The sequence below is a fragment of the Struthio camelus genome, chromosome 3, assembly GCF_040807025.1.
Source record: "Struthio camelus isolate bStrCam1 chromosome 3, bStrCam1.hap1, whole genome shotgun sequence".
Lineage (NCBI taxonomy): Eukaryota > Metazoa > Chordata > Aves > Struthioniformes > Struthionidae > Struthio > Struthio camelus.
In genome coordinates, this window is record NC_090944.1 from 45,259,359 (window position 1) to 45,279,754 (window position 20,396).

The 20,396-nt window shown below is 40.0% G+C and overlaps 1 protein-coding gene across 6 annotated transcripts in view; it reads right to left on the reverse strand.

Annotated features, from left to right (window-relative positions):
- PHIP (pleckstrin homology domain interacting protein) overlaps positions 1-20,396 on the reverse strand; it is a 114,965-nt gene that overhangs the window by 69,558 nt on the left and 25,011 nt on the right. For 5 of the 6 annotated variants that reach the window (XM_068937597.1, XM_068937595.1, XM_068937594.1 and 2 more), the window contains 6 exons: positions 11,552-11,773; positions 10,821-10,921; positions 3,345-3,415; positions 2,470-2,570; positions 2,325-2,365; positions 1,569-1,667 (listed from right to left, as the gene is read on the reverse strand). In XM_068937597.1, the coding sequence (XP_068793698.1) occupies positions 1,569-1,667; positions 2,325-2,365; positions 2,470-2,570; positions 3,345-3,415; positions 10,821-10,921; positions 11,552-11,773 (635 nt within the window). Of the gene's footprint in view, positions 1-1,568; positions 1,668-2,324; positions 2,366-2,469; positions 2,571-3,344; positions 3,416-3,695; positions 3,759-10,820; positions 10,922-11,551; positions 11,774-20,396 lie in introns of those variants that run through there. The other variant, XM_068937599.1, reaches the window with a different exon arrangement.

Genomic DNA, 20,396 nt, shown 5'->3' on the forward strand with positions numbered 1-20,396 from the left:
TACCCTTACACCACTTTACTATCAGTAATAACAGTGCTTGATCTTGCAGGCATCTTATTTTTATCTACATGAAAGCGAAACACCAGCCATTTGTAACATAAAATATCAGAACACCCTCAAACCACATTTTTGGGACTGTGATTTAAAGATGGAACACTGTTGAATTCTCGAGTGCATTAAATTCTGGGAAAACATCAAAAGCAACAATAGCATGTTACCACTAAAAAAGCAGATACAAAACACAATCTTCAATATACCATGTATTTTAATATATGAAACAGTATTACACACTGTACAACTCAATAATACAAGAAGTGGTTGTAAAACCACATTCCTTTCTGGATCAATGAGAAACCCAGGAGGCTTTACAAGTTGAATTTACTCTTTCCTCCCAGTGCAACAATTTCAATTTCTTTAATAAAATTGCACATGTGCAGACAAGACCAAATGTGGAATTGCACTTATCCTTCTAGTTTAAAGGACAAAACGGAACTCAGCTAAATCTGCTTCACTGAAACGAGTTCAGTGTCTCAAAGGAGTTTAGTATTTGTGATTGTAATGAAAAAGAATTAATCCTTATTTTTCCGGGATCAATTAAAACTAAGACTTTTTACAGGTTGCATTTTCAAGAGAGATTAACTCCGCCTTTGTTTTCACGCTGCCAGTGCTCTATAGACTCTCAAAGATAGTTTTATTGTATCTGACAGTAATCGACGCTTTCTGATCCAAATTTCTAGCTGAACTGTACCATATTTAGCCGCCCTCTTCCACCCCTCCCTCGGCCTTTCAGCCATTTCTTCCGCTTTACTCCTGATGTAATTTTACATTTTTTTCCATCAAATACTCCCTTTCAAACTATTCAATACAATCAGTAAGTAGAAAAGTTTTATGCCTTAAATCATAAAAACTTTCTAATCTAAGTCAGTTGGTATCCATTTATCTGTACAAACTAAAAAGATCTAAGGCACAATTTCTACAGAACCCTTCTTCAGCCTCATGTCTCTCTCATTTTTTGGCAAAGGTAACACAACCCTCCATTTAGACTCTGGTCTACCATAAAGGAGTTTCCCATACTTACAAAGCCTTGTAAATTCTCAGATTATTTTGGCAAGTGAGAACACGTCACACGGAAATAATTTATTTGCTCTGGCATGCAGAATAAACTAACCCAACACTGATTTTCTGGATATGCAGATTCCACAACAATTTTTAAGTATTACTAAAATGCAACAGGTCCTAGATCTGACTTGGCTTTCTGGGTCCAGAAACAAATACCTCCTTAAAAGGCCATATAAACTTCACCTTTGATGGGTTTCACGTATCTTTTATGTTTTTAATCTAATCAAAGTACTAGCAGAGTTATTATCAGAACAAGCTAATTTCCAGAGCTGAGTAAGCAATCAAATATTTGTTTTCATTGGAGTTAAAGAGCTACACCAGCATACTGTATGTTCAACCCATAACCGTTTAAGAGTTTTTTTTTTTTTTTTTTTAAAGTCAGCAAACAGTATTTGAATTGAACGGACTTCAAATATCTGCCTGATAGCGGAACATTTTACATTACTTACCCTGCTGGGCGAGTAGCCATATCTAACAAAATGCTTTTCCATTCCCTTCGCTTAAATTGCCAGATCCGCGCTGTTCCATCACGGCTTCCACTCACAAATCTAACAAAAGGAAAAAAAGGTTTACTCAAGAGACCAAAGTGAAAGATGTACAGAAAAATAAGCAAACAAAAACAATTTAAAAAAGGGTAAAAAGTTACAGAGCTCAGAACTCAAAAAATAAACTACGGTAAGAACTTCGGTAACTATTCATATGGCAATAAAAATATACATTAGAACATCATTTAAGAGTCAGAAACTTCATAAATAAACTGAATTATTTTCTTTAGCACCACCATTCACATCTAACATCCACAACTTCAGTGAAGCATTAAAGGTTAGACTAGTTAGACAAAACATTCTTAGAGTTTGATAGTCTTCCTGTATTCAGCAGTCAATTTAAAAAGAAATTGTATTTTTATATACAAATATATATACATATATGTATCTAAGAAAAAGTTAAAATATGTTATAGTATTCCTTAATTTTGGTAAACTCAAAATACTTTAATCATTCTTTACAACGAGAATGACCATAAAACTGAAGAGTTTCATTTCACTAGTGAGAATCCAATAAACTCTGCTGATGTAACAGATGAGTATGCTGCACGAACCTAAAAGTAGAAAATGATGTTTTTTATAACTACTTCCAGAAGCTGATATTTACAGACATCCAAAAGGCCAAAAAAAACTAGCTCTGAAAGAGCAACTGTTTACTTACCTGCTACTACTATTAGAAAATTGAATGCTATCAACTTTGTCCTATATAAAAAGAAAAAACAACAATAAAAAAAAAAATCAATACTGATTCCAAATTATCCATACATTTTAATCAAATACATATGTAATTTTAAAATAATATTTACAGTATGAAACTCCAACTCTGATATCTTCTCTGGCTGACCTGATCCAAAGAAATAAACCCTAATGATGTGATCTGTACTCCCAGTGGCCAAAAACATTCCACCTGAGAAAGGCAAACACAGATAAGCAACTCATAAGAAAAAAAGAGTGATCTAATGTTATTACAATACTTTGAAGTGCCTGTAACATTAAAATTATTCCCGTTAAATTTATAACCATGTCTCATTTCAGGTCTGCCTGTAACTAACCTTTAAATAAAAACAAGAGCTTAACTGAAGACTACACTAAGTTGAAGTAATTCACACGTGCTGTCAGGTAAGTACGCATTTTAGGACATATCTGAAGGATTAGCTAACTTTTCCACCTGCAGTAATTTGTCTCTGACTAAGCCCATAGAGGCCTCAGTCTTAGTGAACTACTTCTGAAAATACCTCTTTGCGGTTTTGATATTTTATCAAATTTTTTATGCTGCATTCTTTACTAATTGCCACTTCCAGGGATCACGGAAATTCAGACCTTGAGAATCTGAGAACAAACACCTCCTCATCCAAACCCGTAAAGATTCCATGTTACGTAAAGCAGACTTTAATACTTACACTCTCAAGAAAAAGGTATATGTCACATTTTAAAGGATTTCCAGCCAGTCACAAGACTGTTGTTTTCAACATTTTACACGTGACCGTTTTCAAGATTTTCTGTATCATCAAGAGTTTATGCACAGATTCTGAATATCTATCATTAATATTTGGGATTTTTAAAATCACTTTAACTCATTTTAAACCTACTAACAAATATGCTACAGTAACTCTATTATACTTCATTTTACTCTCAAAATGACTTCTTAGTTTGAGACAAAGGAAAAAAGAAAGTCCTTTACCAGCACTAAAAGAAGAACAGATCATTTGGACTCCGGGCCGAGGGCGTTCTGTAAACTTTGTTGGCCTTGGACTACAAATAAAGAAATAGTTAAATGATTTCCTCATAGGTTTCAAAAACAAGTCAGTGTCTTAGAAATAAAGCACAGAAGGACAAAATTAAATACGAAGGAACAGATGGTTGCCCATCTATAAACAATTCAGTGTGACTATGCTTCATGATCTGATCTTTAGGAAACTAAGACATCCAGATGGACCAAGCAATGCACGTATCAAGGAGAGCTGCATCACACCTTAAATTCTGCTCCTCCCTCCCCCAAATATTACTATACAAAAACGCTCTCCTAAGTCACCTGCAAAGTAGAAAGGAAGACACCAGAGCCAGTTATCCATGACGTTCAGTTTTAAGCCAATGAATTCTAGAACTCTGGTCGTCTCTGGCAGTACATGGCTTGACTACAAGAGATAAACAGAGCTCTTTATAGAAAAGGGTGCAAAAGAAATTTTAACAAATTTGAAGTATTTCACAGTGTTTAGAATGTACCAGGTTGTTCTGAAACCATATATTCTTGTGGGTGGCACTAGTTTCACATTGCCCCCCGAGGATTTTAGGACAATGGCTGGAAGTTTATAAGAAATTTTACTTTATGCACTGTACTTCCTTTCAGATGTTTCAATACATGAAGTGCAAGCAGAACTAAAGCTTCAATGGATTTAACACTTTAAGAGTGTATAAAAACAAAAAATCAAATCTGGTACTTCAATCATTACTTGAATTCTGCTCATGTACTGCGGCAACCTCAAATCAGTAGGTGGTCTTACACAGTATACCATCTGCAGTCTTCATTCCTTAAAGAATACACTCACTAGATAACTGCAGCATTACACCCACAAGTGTCATCACTGAAGATTTGTTTGGATTCTTTCAACATAAAGAATGCATATTCACAATTCATGTAAAATTTTATCTTTTAAGAGCAAAATGGTCCCCAGAACTATAATTTATTTCAGCTGAAGGCAGAGTAACCCTCTTCATCACACGTATAAGAGACCTTTCCCCACCCTGTCAGTCATTGCTACCTCAAAAAAACAAAAGAGTAAGCATTAAACCTTAATAGTGGCTACGCATAAAGCAAAGTAATGAACACAGTGAGACTATCAATTAACAAATCTTTTTCCAAATTGCTCATTCAGTATAGGATGTTTCTGTGAATCTTTTATAAGAGTTTTCAGGCGCTCTCCTGCCAAGATGCGTGGCAGGGAAGCATCACAAGATACACGAGACGATACATAGATCTATTATGCAGAACAATTTAAGATCTATTATGCAGAACAATTTAAATCCTTCTTAATTGAGATACTAACACAAAAAGGACTATCAGAAGATTCAATATGCAGCTTATGCAATTTTGAGTAAATATAAGTAGATATATAGGCTGCTGCTTTCCTTCACTGCAGTTTGTGAACTCTGCCTGTAGAGTTAGTACGGCTACAAAATAGAGCAAGTAATACACTCAGCTTCTGGTTTTGGATAACCAAGTTAAATTCTCCAACTTCAGTCCATTTAATGCATGTTATTTAAGGCACTGAAAGATAAAAGATTATAGTATTCTTTCACACTAGAGCAGGTTATAGGCTTCACAAAATTGAGATGGGCAATCAGTATTTCAAGAGCTGGATGCATGTCTAAAGTATCAGCGTTCTGGTGGGGGGGGGGGAGGGAAAGGAAGTTGGACCAAAAAAAACCTTTTTTGCAACATACAGAAACCAAGTTAACTGCTCATGTTACAAAAATTCTCAATCTACTTATATAAGTAGCTGAAAGGCACTAAGATACCTTCACAAACATTTCACAGACAGGTCCACAAAAGCCCTGGAAAACCATTTTAAGTTCCTATTAAGTTCACTGTGGACCAAGAAATGAGAGGCTGCTGTCAAAAAGGAACCTGCAGTAAAGGGCAGCAGACAAAAAAGCAATTTCATCCATGTACCTCAACTGAGGGACACACACATCCACACCAACACCCGAGAAAATCCTCATCTTCAAGATGCTACAATGATGTCAGCACGGTTGCATAATCCAAGCCCCACACACTAATCTCCCTCTGCATGTTCAGTGACTCAAGAGAGACTCCTCCCTGGAAGACAGGTGTGTGACCTAACCCCTCCAATTCAAGTCTTTGCTCATGAGCTAACGAACAAAGTCCAGAGCATCTGAATTCTGATGTACGACCGGTCTCTGTAACACTAAGTGCCTTCTACATAAGAAAGTATGCAGCAATTATCATACGATACTGATGACAATTGAGAAATTAAGACTTTATTTTCTAAAATAGGATTGTCAAAATCACCAGCACCTGTCTTTCCTAAACCTTTCTCTTTTGAATATTACAGAAAAATATTAGAAAATAACAGCAGTATAGCTAGCTCCTCTATCCAAATTTGTGACAGGTTTCAACCGCCTTGGCGGCATGGCCTGCCAATGACAGACTCATGTTGGAAACTTGTGACCCAAATAGATGGCAGAAGAATAATGAGACAACTCAGTATCTTTCTCAGAAAGAGAAGTATATGCAAGTATTTGCAGTGCAACTAGTTTAACTTTTGGGCACTGACCAGCTGTAATACTTCCTCCCTCAAACCTGAAGCAGACTGTTCTTCAATTCTGACGATTTGAAGTTGATTCTCTCTCTCTTCTCCTGACTGTCAAGTGATACATGATGTGACTCATGTTTTCCATCATGATCCAGAATAACAACAGGAGACTAAATACTGGGGAAAGTCTTGATTGCTTAAATTGTTCATCATTTTCCTATCTTCCTTGTATAACCTAATTTCCTTCCTCTGCAGCAATAATCAACCTTTGTGTTCATCTATTTAGAAACTAAATTAATCTCCCTGGAATTATAAGGTTTTTGGGCATACCTGGTAACTGCCTGGTCAGAAATCTCTGCATTGAAAGAACAGGAGTGTGTAGGAGGCTCTGCAATCCTCCACTGAAGAACGTGTCACAGCCACACTACACAGAAGCATGTGAACAGGGCTAATTGCTCTTTTTATAAATGATACGAGAATTTTGGGGTGAACCATGCCATGTCTGCCTTTCACCCTTTCGCACGGAATCTACTGTAAAGTGTCCTTTTGCTGTTTATCAAAACAGAGCTCCGTGACCAAGCATTTCCCCTCTGGGCCGTATGTACGACTTAGATACAGAATAGGCCTTCCTTAATGACGTTATCCAAGAATCGAACAACGTGGGAAGTCTCATTTCACAGATTCTATTACTGCTGTAGCAGAGCTGCCAACAAATCGCAATACAACGGCGTTTGCAATCCAAGAACAAAACAAAGTAAACATTTGCAGAGGGAAAAAATAAAAATCAGAACTAGGATAGGGCACTAAACATTAGAAGGCTTAAAGGATATCAAAGTTTCCTTTCTGACGGCAAATAATAGTTTGAGGTAATCCCCGTAATTTTTCAATTCTTCATTAAGATAAATAATTGCTTCGTAACCTTCTGACTTATTTTTCATCAAGCAAACTGTAGAATAAAGAATAATTTCCAGTACGCTCATCTCCTGAAGAAGGTGACAAGGAAAAGATTTCCTTGACAGAAGGGAGGGACTAAGTCTAGCTTAAGTTACTGAAAGAGAACTGGTTGATCCAATGGTTGAACCCAGATTGGATGGATAAATCTGAAACAACTTCCATTGCTTCCACTGCAGTTAAGAACAGAACTGATTATCTTGAGTTTGTGCGCACGCTGCACAGAGTGGGGTCTCCAAGTGCCGTCTTTCCCGTATTTTAGGAACGGGTTCAGCAAAGCACTGCTGGCACTGCCTATCACACTGAAATAACAGCCACATGATTAGCATGAGGTTGCCTGAGAGTGCATCATTTTAACTCAATGCCAGATGATTCAAGCAGTGCTGAGTATAAAAAGCAGTTCTTTCTTAAGCAACCGAAACTTCCAAGACTTTTCACTGTTAGTTCAGTTCTTAACACACTGGACATTTTAACAACGTACCTCCATCAGTGAGAGCAACTCCATTTTTGAAAGAGAAGACTGCAGACACTTTCAGAAGGAGCATGAGATTCTTAAGTCAGAATTTAATATGACAATGCTCTTGACCTGTACTACTCATATCTTTCACTTTTGCCTGAAATCTCTCAAACCTCTCATTTCTCCTCTGGGGCGGGGAGACAGTGATACGGGGTTCAAGCTCAGAACCTGAATAACTGTCGTAAGAGATCTTATTTTCTCTGTCATCCTTCCTCCTTTATAAAGACAGTGAATGGAAGCAAGTCTGCATTTTTTACTATAGTGATAAAACAAAGGACAAACTCCCCACCCCACCAGTTACTTACTTTTTCAGATGGCCTACACATCATGTTTTGAAAAATGACCTTGCAAAGTGCCTTATGAAAGAAATTAACAGGTATCTCTTTCCTTTATTGCTGACATGCTTCTACCCCAATGTGTTACTGAACGAATACGGAGGGAATCTGCCATATTTCTGCAGTTTTGGAAGCAGATCCAGATCTAAAGGTGGAAGGAAGTGCTATCACCTCATCCAAAACTATGTGGCAACCCCCGCCCGTCACTGAGATGCCAGTCCACACTGTGTGGACCTCCTTATGAATAATTACACTGGATTCTTAGTTACATATTATCACTTAATATGGCTTATGTGAATAAGCATGACAATCACAGTTGAAGTTTAAGAGTTCAGAAAAATTTTAAGGCAAGCTTTTGTGTAACTAACAAATTCCCCTGAATTAGTATATTTAATTTAATAGGCGCTACATTTAGGCTTTTCTAGGTGTCCAACTCTTTCAGCATCTTCATGGACTCAGTGAAACGCTTTGAAAGAGTAACACTTACCTGGATCCCACTCTGAGCAACACCCACTTACACAGTTCATAAAACTGGTCCTTTTAAGACTTGCAAGGAATATCTCAGCCCACAGTTAAGTGTGGCAATTATTTACAAAAGACACATTGCAAAGCCAAGACCACAAACAAAACAGCAATGAAACAGAGGTCAGTGTATAAAAATTAATGTACAAAGTTCTGAGCTTGTTATAGTGAATTGGTATGGCTATCCTGAGGAAAAGAATCACTTCACAGCGAAAGACACAAAACTGCCTACAGTTTACATATGCAAATATCAAAAAGGCATCAAGCAGAAAGTTATATGAACATGAAACAAAAAACAAATCACATTAATACAGCAATATAGTACAAAATAAGGCCTTCACATTGAATAAGACACATATTGGGGCAGCAGTTAAATAACTGCTAATAATTTAATGCAGCATATGAATTTCCCAATGAATGTATCTGCCAAATGTATGACATGTGGCAGCACCTAACTATCTGTCTTGTAACAAAACATACTTCTCATGCATTTTGCAAGCAAAGAGGAAAAGATCAGGGAGATAATCATTCCTACTTTCCTCCAATAGAAATAAAATTTTAAGTAGTAGAATTCTGCCTTTTCTTCTGCTCAGTAATGTATTCTCAGAGCAGCAATGGAAGTTGTGCATGAAAGTGGCTTTGAACTGCTGCTGAAAGCCTCCAGCTGTACCAGAGGAACCACCAGTATCATGCTGATTCAACACTACAAAGACATCTCGTAAAAGGGGAAAAAAAAAGTCAGAAGGGGAAAATAAACACAGAATTGAAAAAAGACTTAAAACCTTTTTTTAAATTTTTGTCCTTTGCTATTAAATAGGAATGAGATTACAGTTTTCCTTTTCCGAAGCTAATCACTGCTACTTCAGCAGTACAAGGTATTTCTTTCGCATCACTCAGACATCCCTTATTTCACATCAGAAAATACCCCTTGACCACAGGTCATACAATTATGTCCCATTCCCAAAACACATACTTGCTTCTTATTAAGACTAACATACTTGTATCAAGTTTTACTATCAATCAAAAAGTATCAGTAACTTCAAGTACACAGAACAGTAGTAATGGGTTAGAATAAAAATCTTAAACCAGTATGCTTAACCAATATAAACCAGTATAATTTCGACCAAAGTGATCAAAATTAGATAAGTATGTATGTAGAAAGCATGCAGTGGTATCTCTCTACACCTCCATATAAACTTTCAGCACTCGTAACATCCCGCGGCAAGAAGTTTCAACGCTCAACTGCATGCTTTGTTCAGAATCGCCTCCTTCCATTTCAGAATTGGCTACCTTCACTTGACACCCTTTAGTATGAGAAGGGACAATGAGCAATTAATCTTTATATGCCTTCTTCAAGAGAGCCATGACTGTAATTTGAAAAGGGCCAAAATGCCCTTTTAATCCATATAACCATATCTCTGTGAACTCAGCCTGGGAAACAATAATTTGGCATTTTCTCTCATTAGTTTCCCGTGTTGACCAAATCAAACTGCAGGTAACTGCACAATATTTTCCCCTCTGCATTGGCAGTACCATTCCAGACATTTTAAAAACATAGCTTACTGCTTTTGGAAGATTAAGGTTAACTTAAAAAAAAAAATCTTATGAAAGTCCCCAAAACTGACACTATTATCAAATCAGTAGGAATTCCACCTTTCTACCGTTCCTTGGTCTCCTCTTATTTCCGTTTAAAAAAGTACAGTAAAATAAAGTACAGTAAAATAAAGTAAAGGAAAAAGAAAAAAAAAAGTAAGATAAGCACACTGCCTCAGAAGCCTTTAAAAAGCAAGGCTAAGATTTCGCTGTGTCAAGAAGAGCTCGGACCTTAAGAAAAATAACGTGTTGGTAACTCCTCTCCTTAACATAGTGAAATAAGTGTGCCAAGCCATCTCTTCCTCTTTTCCTCAGCACCAAGGAGCGCTACATTGATTACAGCGCGTGCCAGACAGCAGAGGATTAACAGACAGAGAAGCAGCCTCATCTAGAGCATGAAACAGGAGAGTCAAAATGCCCAGAGAACACCAGCTACAGAAGTGGCAAAGCTAGCTGCAAGCCCTGCATACCCTTAGCACACTGGAAGAAAAAGATTCTAACAGCAAATGCCCAAACTGCAAGAAAACGAAACCAGTCTATCAGAATATATATCTAAGAATACATCCCATCCTCAAAATTACATTATTAGTGATTAAAAACAGCAATTTTCAAATTTAAGCTACAGATGTTTTGTGATGATGGAAAAAAAAAAAGCAGTATAAAGTACTTTAAAAACATTTAAAAATTCTTTTCACACATTACAAAAAACTACCACCATATTTTACTAGATTAACAGAGATGCAGCAAAACTAGGCACATATCTATCTACCCCACAAAAACCTCAATGCTCAGTTATTAACGTAATCCTTCAGAGATAAGCAGGCAACCTATAGCTACACCAAAAATAGATGATACCCAAACATATAGACTGTGAACCAACCAGTGACAGGTTTTTTCCCAATCAGATTCTTTGCTAACATTTGTACATCATTAATTACAGACAAAGAAGTAAAATAGCAACTAACTTTATTTTAAGGGTGCCAGCATCCCACAGCCAAAAGCATATCGTTCCATCTGCCCCAGTTGAAGATAAGTATCTCTTTGAGCCACTGCACAGTGGAGAGAACTGGGGAAGAAGAAAAAAAAAAAAAAAAAAAAGAAAAAGTCACATGTTAATCTGTTCCAGACTATTGGTATTTTTCATCATGTGCCATAAAACTCCTAAAGTCATTGACCTCTCATAAAAAAATTCAGGTATCCAACCATACTCATGAAAAAAAGTAATAAATTGCAACAAGCACCAAAACAACACGATGCTTCTCAGACTAACTGTCTCCCTCCAAAACAACTTTCTTGGATTACTTGCCAAAGCACTCTGGGCTCTCCCTCCACACAATCCAAGATTGTACAAGCACAGAACACTGAAGAGGAAAACTATTCAGCAGTCAGTGCAGTTCTTGGTCTATGCACCTGTATTCAGAACTACAGCCTGTGAAGAAATGATACTTCAAAACAGAACCGTCCACACGTCATGCAATTTTTTATAAAATCAAAGGACAAGGATTATGGCTTGCATTTTTCACGTGTCAGACATTTCGACAGTAAAAAGAACTGATGTGTACCAAGAGAATCTCTTTTCCATTCACGGCTTGATTGTCAGATATGCATTTTTATTACATAGAACATTCTCAGGTGGTTTCTTTTTCCGTCAAACAAAATTTTATTGCTTAGATGATTTCACAAAACAAAATCCTACCTGCAATGACGTTATAGATGCACTGTGGCCCTGCAGAACTGCTAAGGGTGCACATGTTCGAAGGCACCAAACTCTGATCATTTTATCACAGCTCCCAGCAGCTATCATGGTGTTTTCATAGTTCACTGCCATATCAGATATTTCAGCTGCGTGCCCTCTCAGGGTAGCCAGCAACCTTCCATCATCTGTTGCCCAGATTTTTACCAGACAATCATCTGATCCCTAGAAGTAAGGCAGAAATCATTTCAACCACACCACAGCTGTTTTGATATCACAGTTAAATAATACAAGGAACTGAACAACAAAATCAGTGGCACACAGTATTTTTTAACTACGTTCTAAATACTTTTTAATTGCTTTCCACACTGCATTCAAAACACAACATAAAATCACATTAATTCTCAAGAGTATATGCAAATCATACACTTATAATACCAATCATAAATTCTACAGCAAGCCGTATTTAAGCTCTTCAGCAATACGCTTCACTTTTTTTCAAAACTCTAGTTCAAACTGAAGTAGGCAGTTGCAATACATTAAAATTTACTTTAAATGTGAAAATCAATTATGAATTGGTGTAGTGTTTCTGTCATTTAGTATTATACTCATTTTTATTCCATGACTAGTTTCTCCTTCATGTCCCACCAGTCTCGGAAGTATACTTACCATGGGAAGAGTGAGGTAAAGAGTAACAGAACAGCTGTTCATACAAGCAAAGTCAAAGTATTGTAAGTCTGCTTTGATATTCGCAGTGACAAATGCTGAAATGACCGTTCTCAGCAAACTTCAGAGGCTTCACCTATCTATTCATGCTTAACTTCCATTTTGCTGGTCTCCCCACATCACTGTGGCCACTATTTGCCTGTAACACATCCAAAATCCTAGCTAAAAATTCAAAACTTAATCCTTCAGTTTTCAGTGCAGTTCTGAACCTCTCTGAAAGAGTCAAATTCTTCCCACCTCTCTGAACACAATGAAATTTCAATACTGCAGAGACAATGACAGAAGAGATTTGCACAGTTCCAGAACTACTGAGTCAAACTGCCTGCAAGCCTCAAAGACAGCTATTCCTCTGTACATTTCATGCATTTGCTTAAGTTCAGAAAGAATATAAAGGAGGGAGCAGGTTGCATTTACTTGAGCGTCTGGAACACTGATCTACTACTGGACACATTCAGGCACAATAGTAAGTTATAATGTACCACCACTGTAACAAAGCTTCTCTTCGATTTTTCCTCTTCCATCTACTTGTAGTGTGTATCTATGTGTGTTATCAAGTACTTATTCTTTAAAGAGCATGGAAGGCAGAGCAAAATCATTGTCCACAGGTATCTAAAGCACAGAAGGACCAACAGTCAGATTTTAAAAAGATTGGTAGGCATCTGGTGAAAACATGCCTCTATAACCAAAAGCGTCAAAAATCTATTTAGAGGCTACAGATACTACTTTCAATATTAAAGCTTTTAAAAGCACATAAACGATAAAGTTCTCCTTATCTCTTGCACACTTTAGTCTAGATGCATGTAATTATACAGAGATCCTACACTGCTACAGCTCAATTTAGCTACTCTTCTCTTCCAGACAACCTAATCCCAGGACAGCAACACCCAACTCCGGAAGCCCTCACCAACACATAAACAAAGCAGGAAGTAGAACAGTTCCACGAAAAAAGCCAGGCAAAAATTCCAGAAAGCAGTTTCAATAGGAACCCTGATACATCCTACAGCTTTTTTACCCTGCATAACAGGATTTTGAAAGCTCTTCTTTCTATTTTTTGTTATTAGATACTGACTGGTCTGTTTACATTACGTTCATGTTGAACAGAACTTACTTCCTCTCATTTGCTTTACTTTCTATGTACTCATTAAAAATGGTGCAGCTCTCTAGCTCAAAAGGTAGGTAAATTTTAGTCATTACACTATACTTGTTCAGATTCAAATTTATCATCTGGGAGGAAGAAGGGAACAGCATACCTGAGGTTATCTCACAATTTTATTATACATCCACTTTCATTTGTAGCACCACTCAGCAAACTAGGCAACTGCCTCAGGCTGACTTTTTGTTTAGAGAGCAAGGAGTTGTTTCTTCTCCAACCACATGGGAAATATTAAATGGCTGCCCGGCTCACAAAGTCAGTTATTTACAACGTTTTTTCTTTTCCTCCGTTATTTACATCGATTCAGACAAGACAACATATCTCTTAACACCAGAGAAATACAACCATATTCCCCGTTTTCGGAACAGTAAAAAGGAAGCTGGTGGTATTTAGACATGATGAGAAGTCTTTATCTCTTAAGATCTGCAAAAAGGCTACTTTGGAGTATTACTGACATTTTAACCTAGCAGAAGCTGTTTTGCAGAGGACAACGGATACGTGCAATCAAGATAATTTAAAGTTAATTTTCAGACTGCCTTGACAGGTGGCTTTGACTTACCAGCTGTCAGACTTCTAGCTTTCCTCAGATGGGCACAACTCTTTTTTCCAAGGGAATCCTTCCCACCTGCCCCAGCTCTCTAAGAGGTACACCCATGAATGCAGAGAGATTTGGGGAGAGATGGGGTAGGTGGCTTTCCCCACACCTTTCCCGTAGTCATTTTTGGTATAAACTCTTGGCCTTCCAATTAAAGGTTTTCAAACAAATTCTATACCACTTGCACATTCTTTTTAAACAAGCACTTGCTCCTTCTTCCCTGAATCAGAAAGTTACCATTTGAGACTTCAGACTTCTTTTTGCTCCTGCAAGGATACTGAGGGCTGAAGAGTATCAGTGCTTTATGACAGCACTGTTCAGTATATTATCTAATATTTCACTAAAGATGTTCTTCCCTTGTGCATTCTCTGGTTAGTTACTGCAAACAGCAGCCAGTTTTGTTTCTAAAAGCTTTCTTGGAAGTGGGCTTGGTGCAGGGATATAGCTATTCTAAAAAGGAGGGAATAAAGGAAGTTTGTTAATAATTACATTTTCCGCCTCTTAGGTCAGGAAAGCAAAGGTACAGCCTATACTATTTCTACTTATGCACGAAACCTCCATCGAGAGATTCTATGGGACGTATTTAGCTAATTAGTATACCGTGCCAGCCCAGGGACAACAACCCCAGATCACACAGTTAAAAAGGAAAGGGTAAATTAGAAGCTGACAGAATCACAGAATAACCAAGGCTGGAAGGAACCTCTGGAGATTGTCTAGTCCAATCCTCTCCTCACATCAGGGTCAAACAGAGCACACTGCTAAGAACCTTGTCCAGTCGGGTAATGAATACCTCCAAAGATGGAGACTACGCAACCTCTCTGGGCAACCTGCTCCAGTATTCACTCACCCTCAAGGTAAGACATTTTCTGGTGCTTAAACAGAAGTTCCTGTAATTCAGTTTGTGCCCACTGCCTCTTGTCCTGTCACTGGGTACCACTGAGAAGAGTCTGGCTCTGTCTCCTTCACTCCCTCTCATCAGGTATTTATACACACTGATAAGATCCCCCTGGTGAGAAGACCAGGCTAAGAAGTCCCAGCTCTCTCAACCTCTCCTCCTATGTCAGAGGCTTGAGTCCTTTTACCGTATTTATGGCCCTCTGCCGGATTCTCTCCAGTAAGTCCATGTCTCTCTTGCACTGCGGAGCCTAGAACTCAACCCAGCACCCCAGGTGTGGCCTCATCAGCGCTCAGTGGCCTCAAGCGCACAATACTGGCTTATGCCCAACTTGTTGTCCACCAGAACCCCCAGAACCTTTTTCTGCAAAGCTGCTTTCAATCAGTCAGCCCAGCCTGCACTGGTGGTTATGCCTCCTGGTGGTACATGGGGTTACTCCTCCCCAAGTGCAGGACTTGGCATTTCTGTTTGCTGAACTTCGTAAGATCCCTGTTGGCCATTTCTGCAGTCTGTCAAGGTCTCTCTGAATGGCCACAAAACCCATGTGATGCATTAACAACTCCTTCCAGTTTGGCATCATCTGCAAACTTGCTGAGGGAGCACCCCGTCCCATCATCCAGACCATTAACGAGTTAAACAATACTGGCCCGAGTACCAACCCCAGTATCGACACCCTGGCAGACACCACTAGTGACCGGCCTCCAGCTGGATTTCGTGCTGCTGATTTCAGGACTTTGAGCTCCAGCATTCAGCCCATTTTAAAATCACTTCATTGACAAGTTATCCAGTCCACACTTCAGCAGTTTGTGAGCAAGGACGCTATGAGAGACAGTGGCATAAGCCTTGCTAAAGTCAGGATGAACAACATTTTCCCCTCTTCCCTCATTCATCAAGTCAGTTAGCTCACTGTACAACTCTTATCAGGTTGGTCAGGCATGATTTCCCTTTCTTAAGTCCATATTGACTGCTGCTGATCAGTTTCTCTCTCTTGTCCTCCCCAGTACAAGAGAGAGAAAGCACTACTGGAGAGAGTCCAGCAGAGGGCTACAAAGATGATGAGGGGACTGGAGCATCTCTCCTCTGAAGAAAGGCTGCGAGAGCTGGGCCTGTTCAGCCTGGAGAAGAGAAGACTGAGAGGGGATCTGACCAATGTCTGCAAGTATCCGAAGGGAGGGTGTCGAGAGGGTGGGGTCAGACTCTTCTCCGTGGTGCCCAGCGACAGGACAAGAGGCAATAAGCACAAACTGAAGCACAGGCAGCTCCATCTCAACACGAGGAAAAAAACTTCTTTCCTGTGAGGGTGACAGAGCATTGGAACAGCTTGCCCAGACAGGTTGTGGAGTCTCCTTTCCCCGGAGATATTCAAAACCTAACTGGACATTCCTGTGCAATGTGCTCTAGAGGACCCTGCTTGATCAGGGGGTTTGGACTAGACGATCTCCAAAGGTCCCTTCCAACCTCGGCCATTCTGTCCTTCATATGTTTGGAAACTTTTCCGGGCTCGTTTGCTCCACCACCTTCCCAGGGATCAAGGTGCAACTAACTGGCCTGTAGTTCCCCAGATACTCCTCCCTGCCCTTCTTCAAGGAGGGAGTGACATCCGCTTTCTTCCAGGCCTCACACACCTCCCCCACCCCCCCCATCACCGTGACTTCTCCACATTAATGGAGAGTCGCTGCACAACGACATCAGGCAGCTCCCTCAGCGCTCCCGGGCGTCTCCCACCAGGTCCTGTGGACTTACGGACGTCCAGGCCGTTGAAGTGTTCCCTAACCCTCATCCTTCTCCACCGAGGGCAAGTCTCTCTTGCTCCAGACTTTCCCGTGGGTCTCAGGGACCTGGGATGCCTGAAGGCAAGCCTGACCAGTGAAAAACGAGGCACAGACAACATCGAGTACCTCAGCCTTCCCCCTGTCCTTTAGCACCAGGACCCCTGCCCCCTTCAGCAGCAGGCCGACGTTCCTTTAGTCTTCCTTTTGCCACTGATATACTTGTCAAAGCCCTTCTTGTTGCTCTTCAGGTCCCTCAGCAGATTCGACTCCGGATGGGCTTTTTGGCTTTCCTAATCCCCTGCTTCCTCTTTGAGGCGAGTCAGGAGCTCTTTTGCTCATCCCTGCAGGCCTCCTGCCACCTTTTGCTTGCCTTTCTGCACATCAGGTGAATCATTCTGGAGCTTGGGGGAGGTGGTCCTTGGAAACTAAGCAGCTCTCCTGCACCCCCCCCTCTTCTCTCCAGCACTGTATCCCATGAGATTTTTCCAAGCAGATCCTTGAACAGGCCAGAGCCCTGAAGTCCAGGCTTGTGATTCTGCTTTTTGCTTTGGTCCCTGCTCTCAGGATCCTCAACTCCACCATCTTATGGTCTCTGCAGTCAAGGCTGCCCCCAACCCTCACATCTCCAACCCATTCTTCTCTGCTTGTGACTACCAGGTCCAGCAGAGCATCTCCTCTTATCGGCTCCTCAATCACCTGTGTTAAATTGTCATCACTAATGCAATTGCATCACCCATGCAATCCCAAAACCTCCTGGACTGCATGCGCCCAGCTGTGTTGTCTCTCCAGCAGATACTGGGGTGATTCCAGTCCCCCATAAAAACCAGGGCCTGTGAACACAAAGCTTCTTCCAGATGTCTGAACATCTCCCCTACTTATCAGCCTGTCTGTAGTGGACCTCCCCCACATCCTTCCTAGAGAGCCATCCACTGCAGCACTCCAGTTGTGTAAGCTATCCCACATCTCTGATTCCCATGACCTCAAAACCCTGCAACTACATACAGACCTCTAAATCCTTCTGCTTTCTCCCCACGTTGCATGTGTTATTATACAAGCACTTCAGACGGACACCTGGTCAGGCTGATTTCCCAGGAAAAGTGTGAAAGCTTTAGCCATAATGCAGTCCTCTCAGCACTTCTCTATTTGTGTGCATACAGATGGGGTTTGCCCCCTTCAGCCCTGTCTTTTGTTTTCAGAGTCTTTGTTTGCACCACCCTGCACCTTTTGCTTACAAAGCTCAACCACCATTTCCCCGCTTCATCAGGCCTGGTAATCTCCCTCCCTTTCCCCCCCCCCCCTAATTTAAAGATCTTCTCAATAGGTTGGCCTCTCTATTGCTTTTGCCTTAGATTTGCCTCATATTCTCCTTTACATATCCCTCAGCATCCAGAACAAAAGGCGTCTTCTCCCCTGCATACCTCTGGCACCTCCACAGGACAAACACCCCAAAGCCTCATTAACAAACCCACTCCTTGCACTGACACTCTCTTTATGGAGGATATCAGAGACCTGAATATTCCACTTTCCCCTCTGTTGGCCTTCTGCAAACTACTAGGTTAGTAGCAGTCCCACATAGCGTTGCTTTTACAGCTATTTCCCTTCTATCACAAACAAAAGTCTCAGTGGCTTCAGAACCATTGCTCCCGACTCCCAGTACTCACCCTCCATCAAAAAGGAATCCCCCACTTGTGCTTCTCTTCTCAAATCACACAGATTCAGGTTGGGAACAAGAGTTATCCTATTTTTCAGAGAACAGGAAGAAGTTTAGCTTCCTGTGTTCCTGAGAGGATAATTCTTCTCTTTGCATAGTATGTCAGCACCAACGCATGCTTCCTCTTTTCCTGTGCTCTCTCTACCACCACTTGTTTAGTACCTGCATAAGTTTCTGGTCTTTGCATTTGTGATTAGTCTTTTATTTACTCATTAGAGCGCAATAAACATGCAGGGAGGAAGCTCGCTGCTTGACTTTGATGACTCAACCTCTCTCTTCAGATGTTTTAACAGTGAAGATCATGACAGCAAAGGAGCAGTCATTTCTGTGGTATTCCAGAGATAACCTAGTTCACGTGATTTACAGCAGTGTCTAAAGCCTTAAAGTGACCTAACTGAACATATTACCAACTCCCCATCCTCACCAGGGTACAGAGTAGACCATTATTATGGCTGTAAGTCTCTTATATATGCAACACTTATCAGTGAAAAGCATCAACCCGGATACTCAGCAGCTACTGGTACTGCATGCGTATACTTGTCATCAGGTAAGCTGCAAAGTAAGTTTACAGCTTGTCGGGTACTCCTCAGAATTTTGAGACGCTCATGCAGTTACTGAAGATTAGCTGATATCTTGTGCATTTCACGCACTAGCTCACATTTTGGAAGCCTCCCCATGCTCCAAGTCAACATGGAATTTTCATGAAGATTGCGACGCTCCTACACTTTCAACTGACAGAAAAATATGTAAGTTGTTAAGTCTTCACAATGGACTCAGTAACAAATTTCACATTCAGATCAATGTTTATAATACAGTACCATGCTTTCCAGATCAGCTTTCCAGCTAGAAAATTAAGAACTAAAATCAAAAGCAAAAAGCCAGACACAAAGAAATACTGTATTTGTTTACATTAGTCCATTTGAAGTTTAAAAGCTAAGCAGGTGAAAAACCCTCAAAAGTCAGGAAAGTACTCTCTTCTTCCAATCTTGGGTGGAGAGGCAGCCTGGGACTAGAAGAAAAAGAATGAAATCCTTCCCTCTGTGTCCTTGAATGACGTAAACCTGTATTCAAAAATATTTGAGTGTGTAAAAGATAGATATAAATATGTCTACCAAGGTTTTCAGGAAAAGCTTGCACATTTAATGGTGTTTTTAAGCAATGAATTTGGGGGGGGGGAGGGGGGAATTTCTCAGTTCATCTGCATTCATCTCACCAGGTTTTATCTTAGAAAAACGTTGGCCTAAACAATCATTCAGAACAAATGCTTCTCCCTCTCTGCTCTGAAAGGAGTGGAAGGCTGCTCTAGAGAGCAAAACAACCCCTTTCTACATTCATGGGCTCAAACCTCCTCTTAAAGTTCTGTAGCTGAGGCAGAGAGCAACCCCAGAAACAAAGTTAAGGGACAAATACCTCCAATCCTGCCTGGATGCATACACAGCGTACACTTTAAGACTTTGTGTTTCAACTCTTGCTTAAAACTCAGCAATTTAGAAGGCCCTAACTCTTAGAAAGCCAAGCCTTCCGAATGAAAACATTCTCGAGTGCCAAAAAAACCCCGACGTCCTTGATAAAACTGTCCTAATGGAAAATTACTCTATTAATTTTAACTTTAGTCTAAATTTACCTTCTACTTTCATAAAGAAGAGCTGTAATAGGTTCCAGTGAAGAAACGTACCCCACAGCTAAAACTGCACACTAATCAAATCATCCCTTTGCCATTACACTAGATGCAAGCAGCTCTATAACTCAAGTATGGCAGAGCACTTACTACGAGGGCATTGTTTTCCAAAACTTTTATATAAGTTTCAAACTCAGAACTTCAGAAAGTTTCAAACGCTACATCAATTCCAACCACGTGCTTAAAACGGTAATTCTCCCTGCCAGGCTCCCCCACAAAGGTAAGAGCTGTCAATAAACCAGTATCGTCAAGTTTTTTAAAGCTTCTTCGAAAATTTGTGTCGTCCTTCTCAAGCATTAATTATTAAAAAATTTCCAA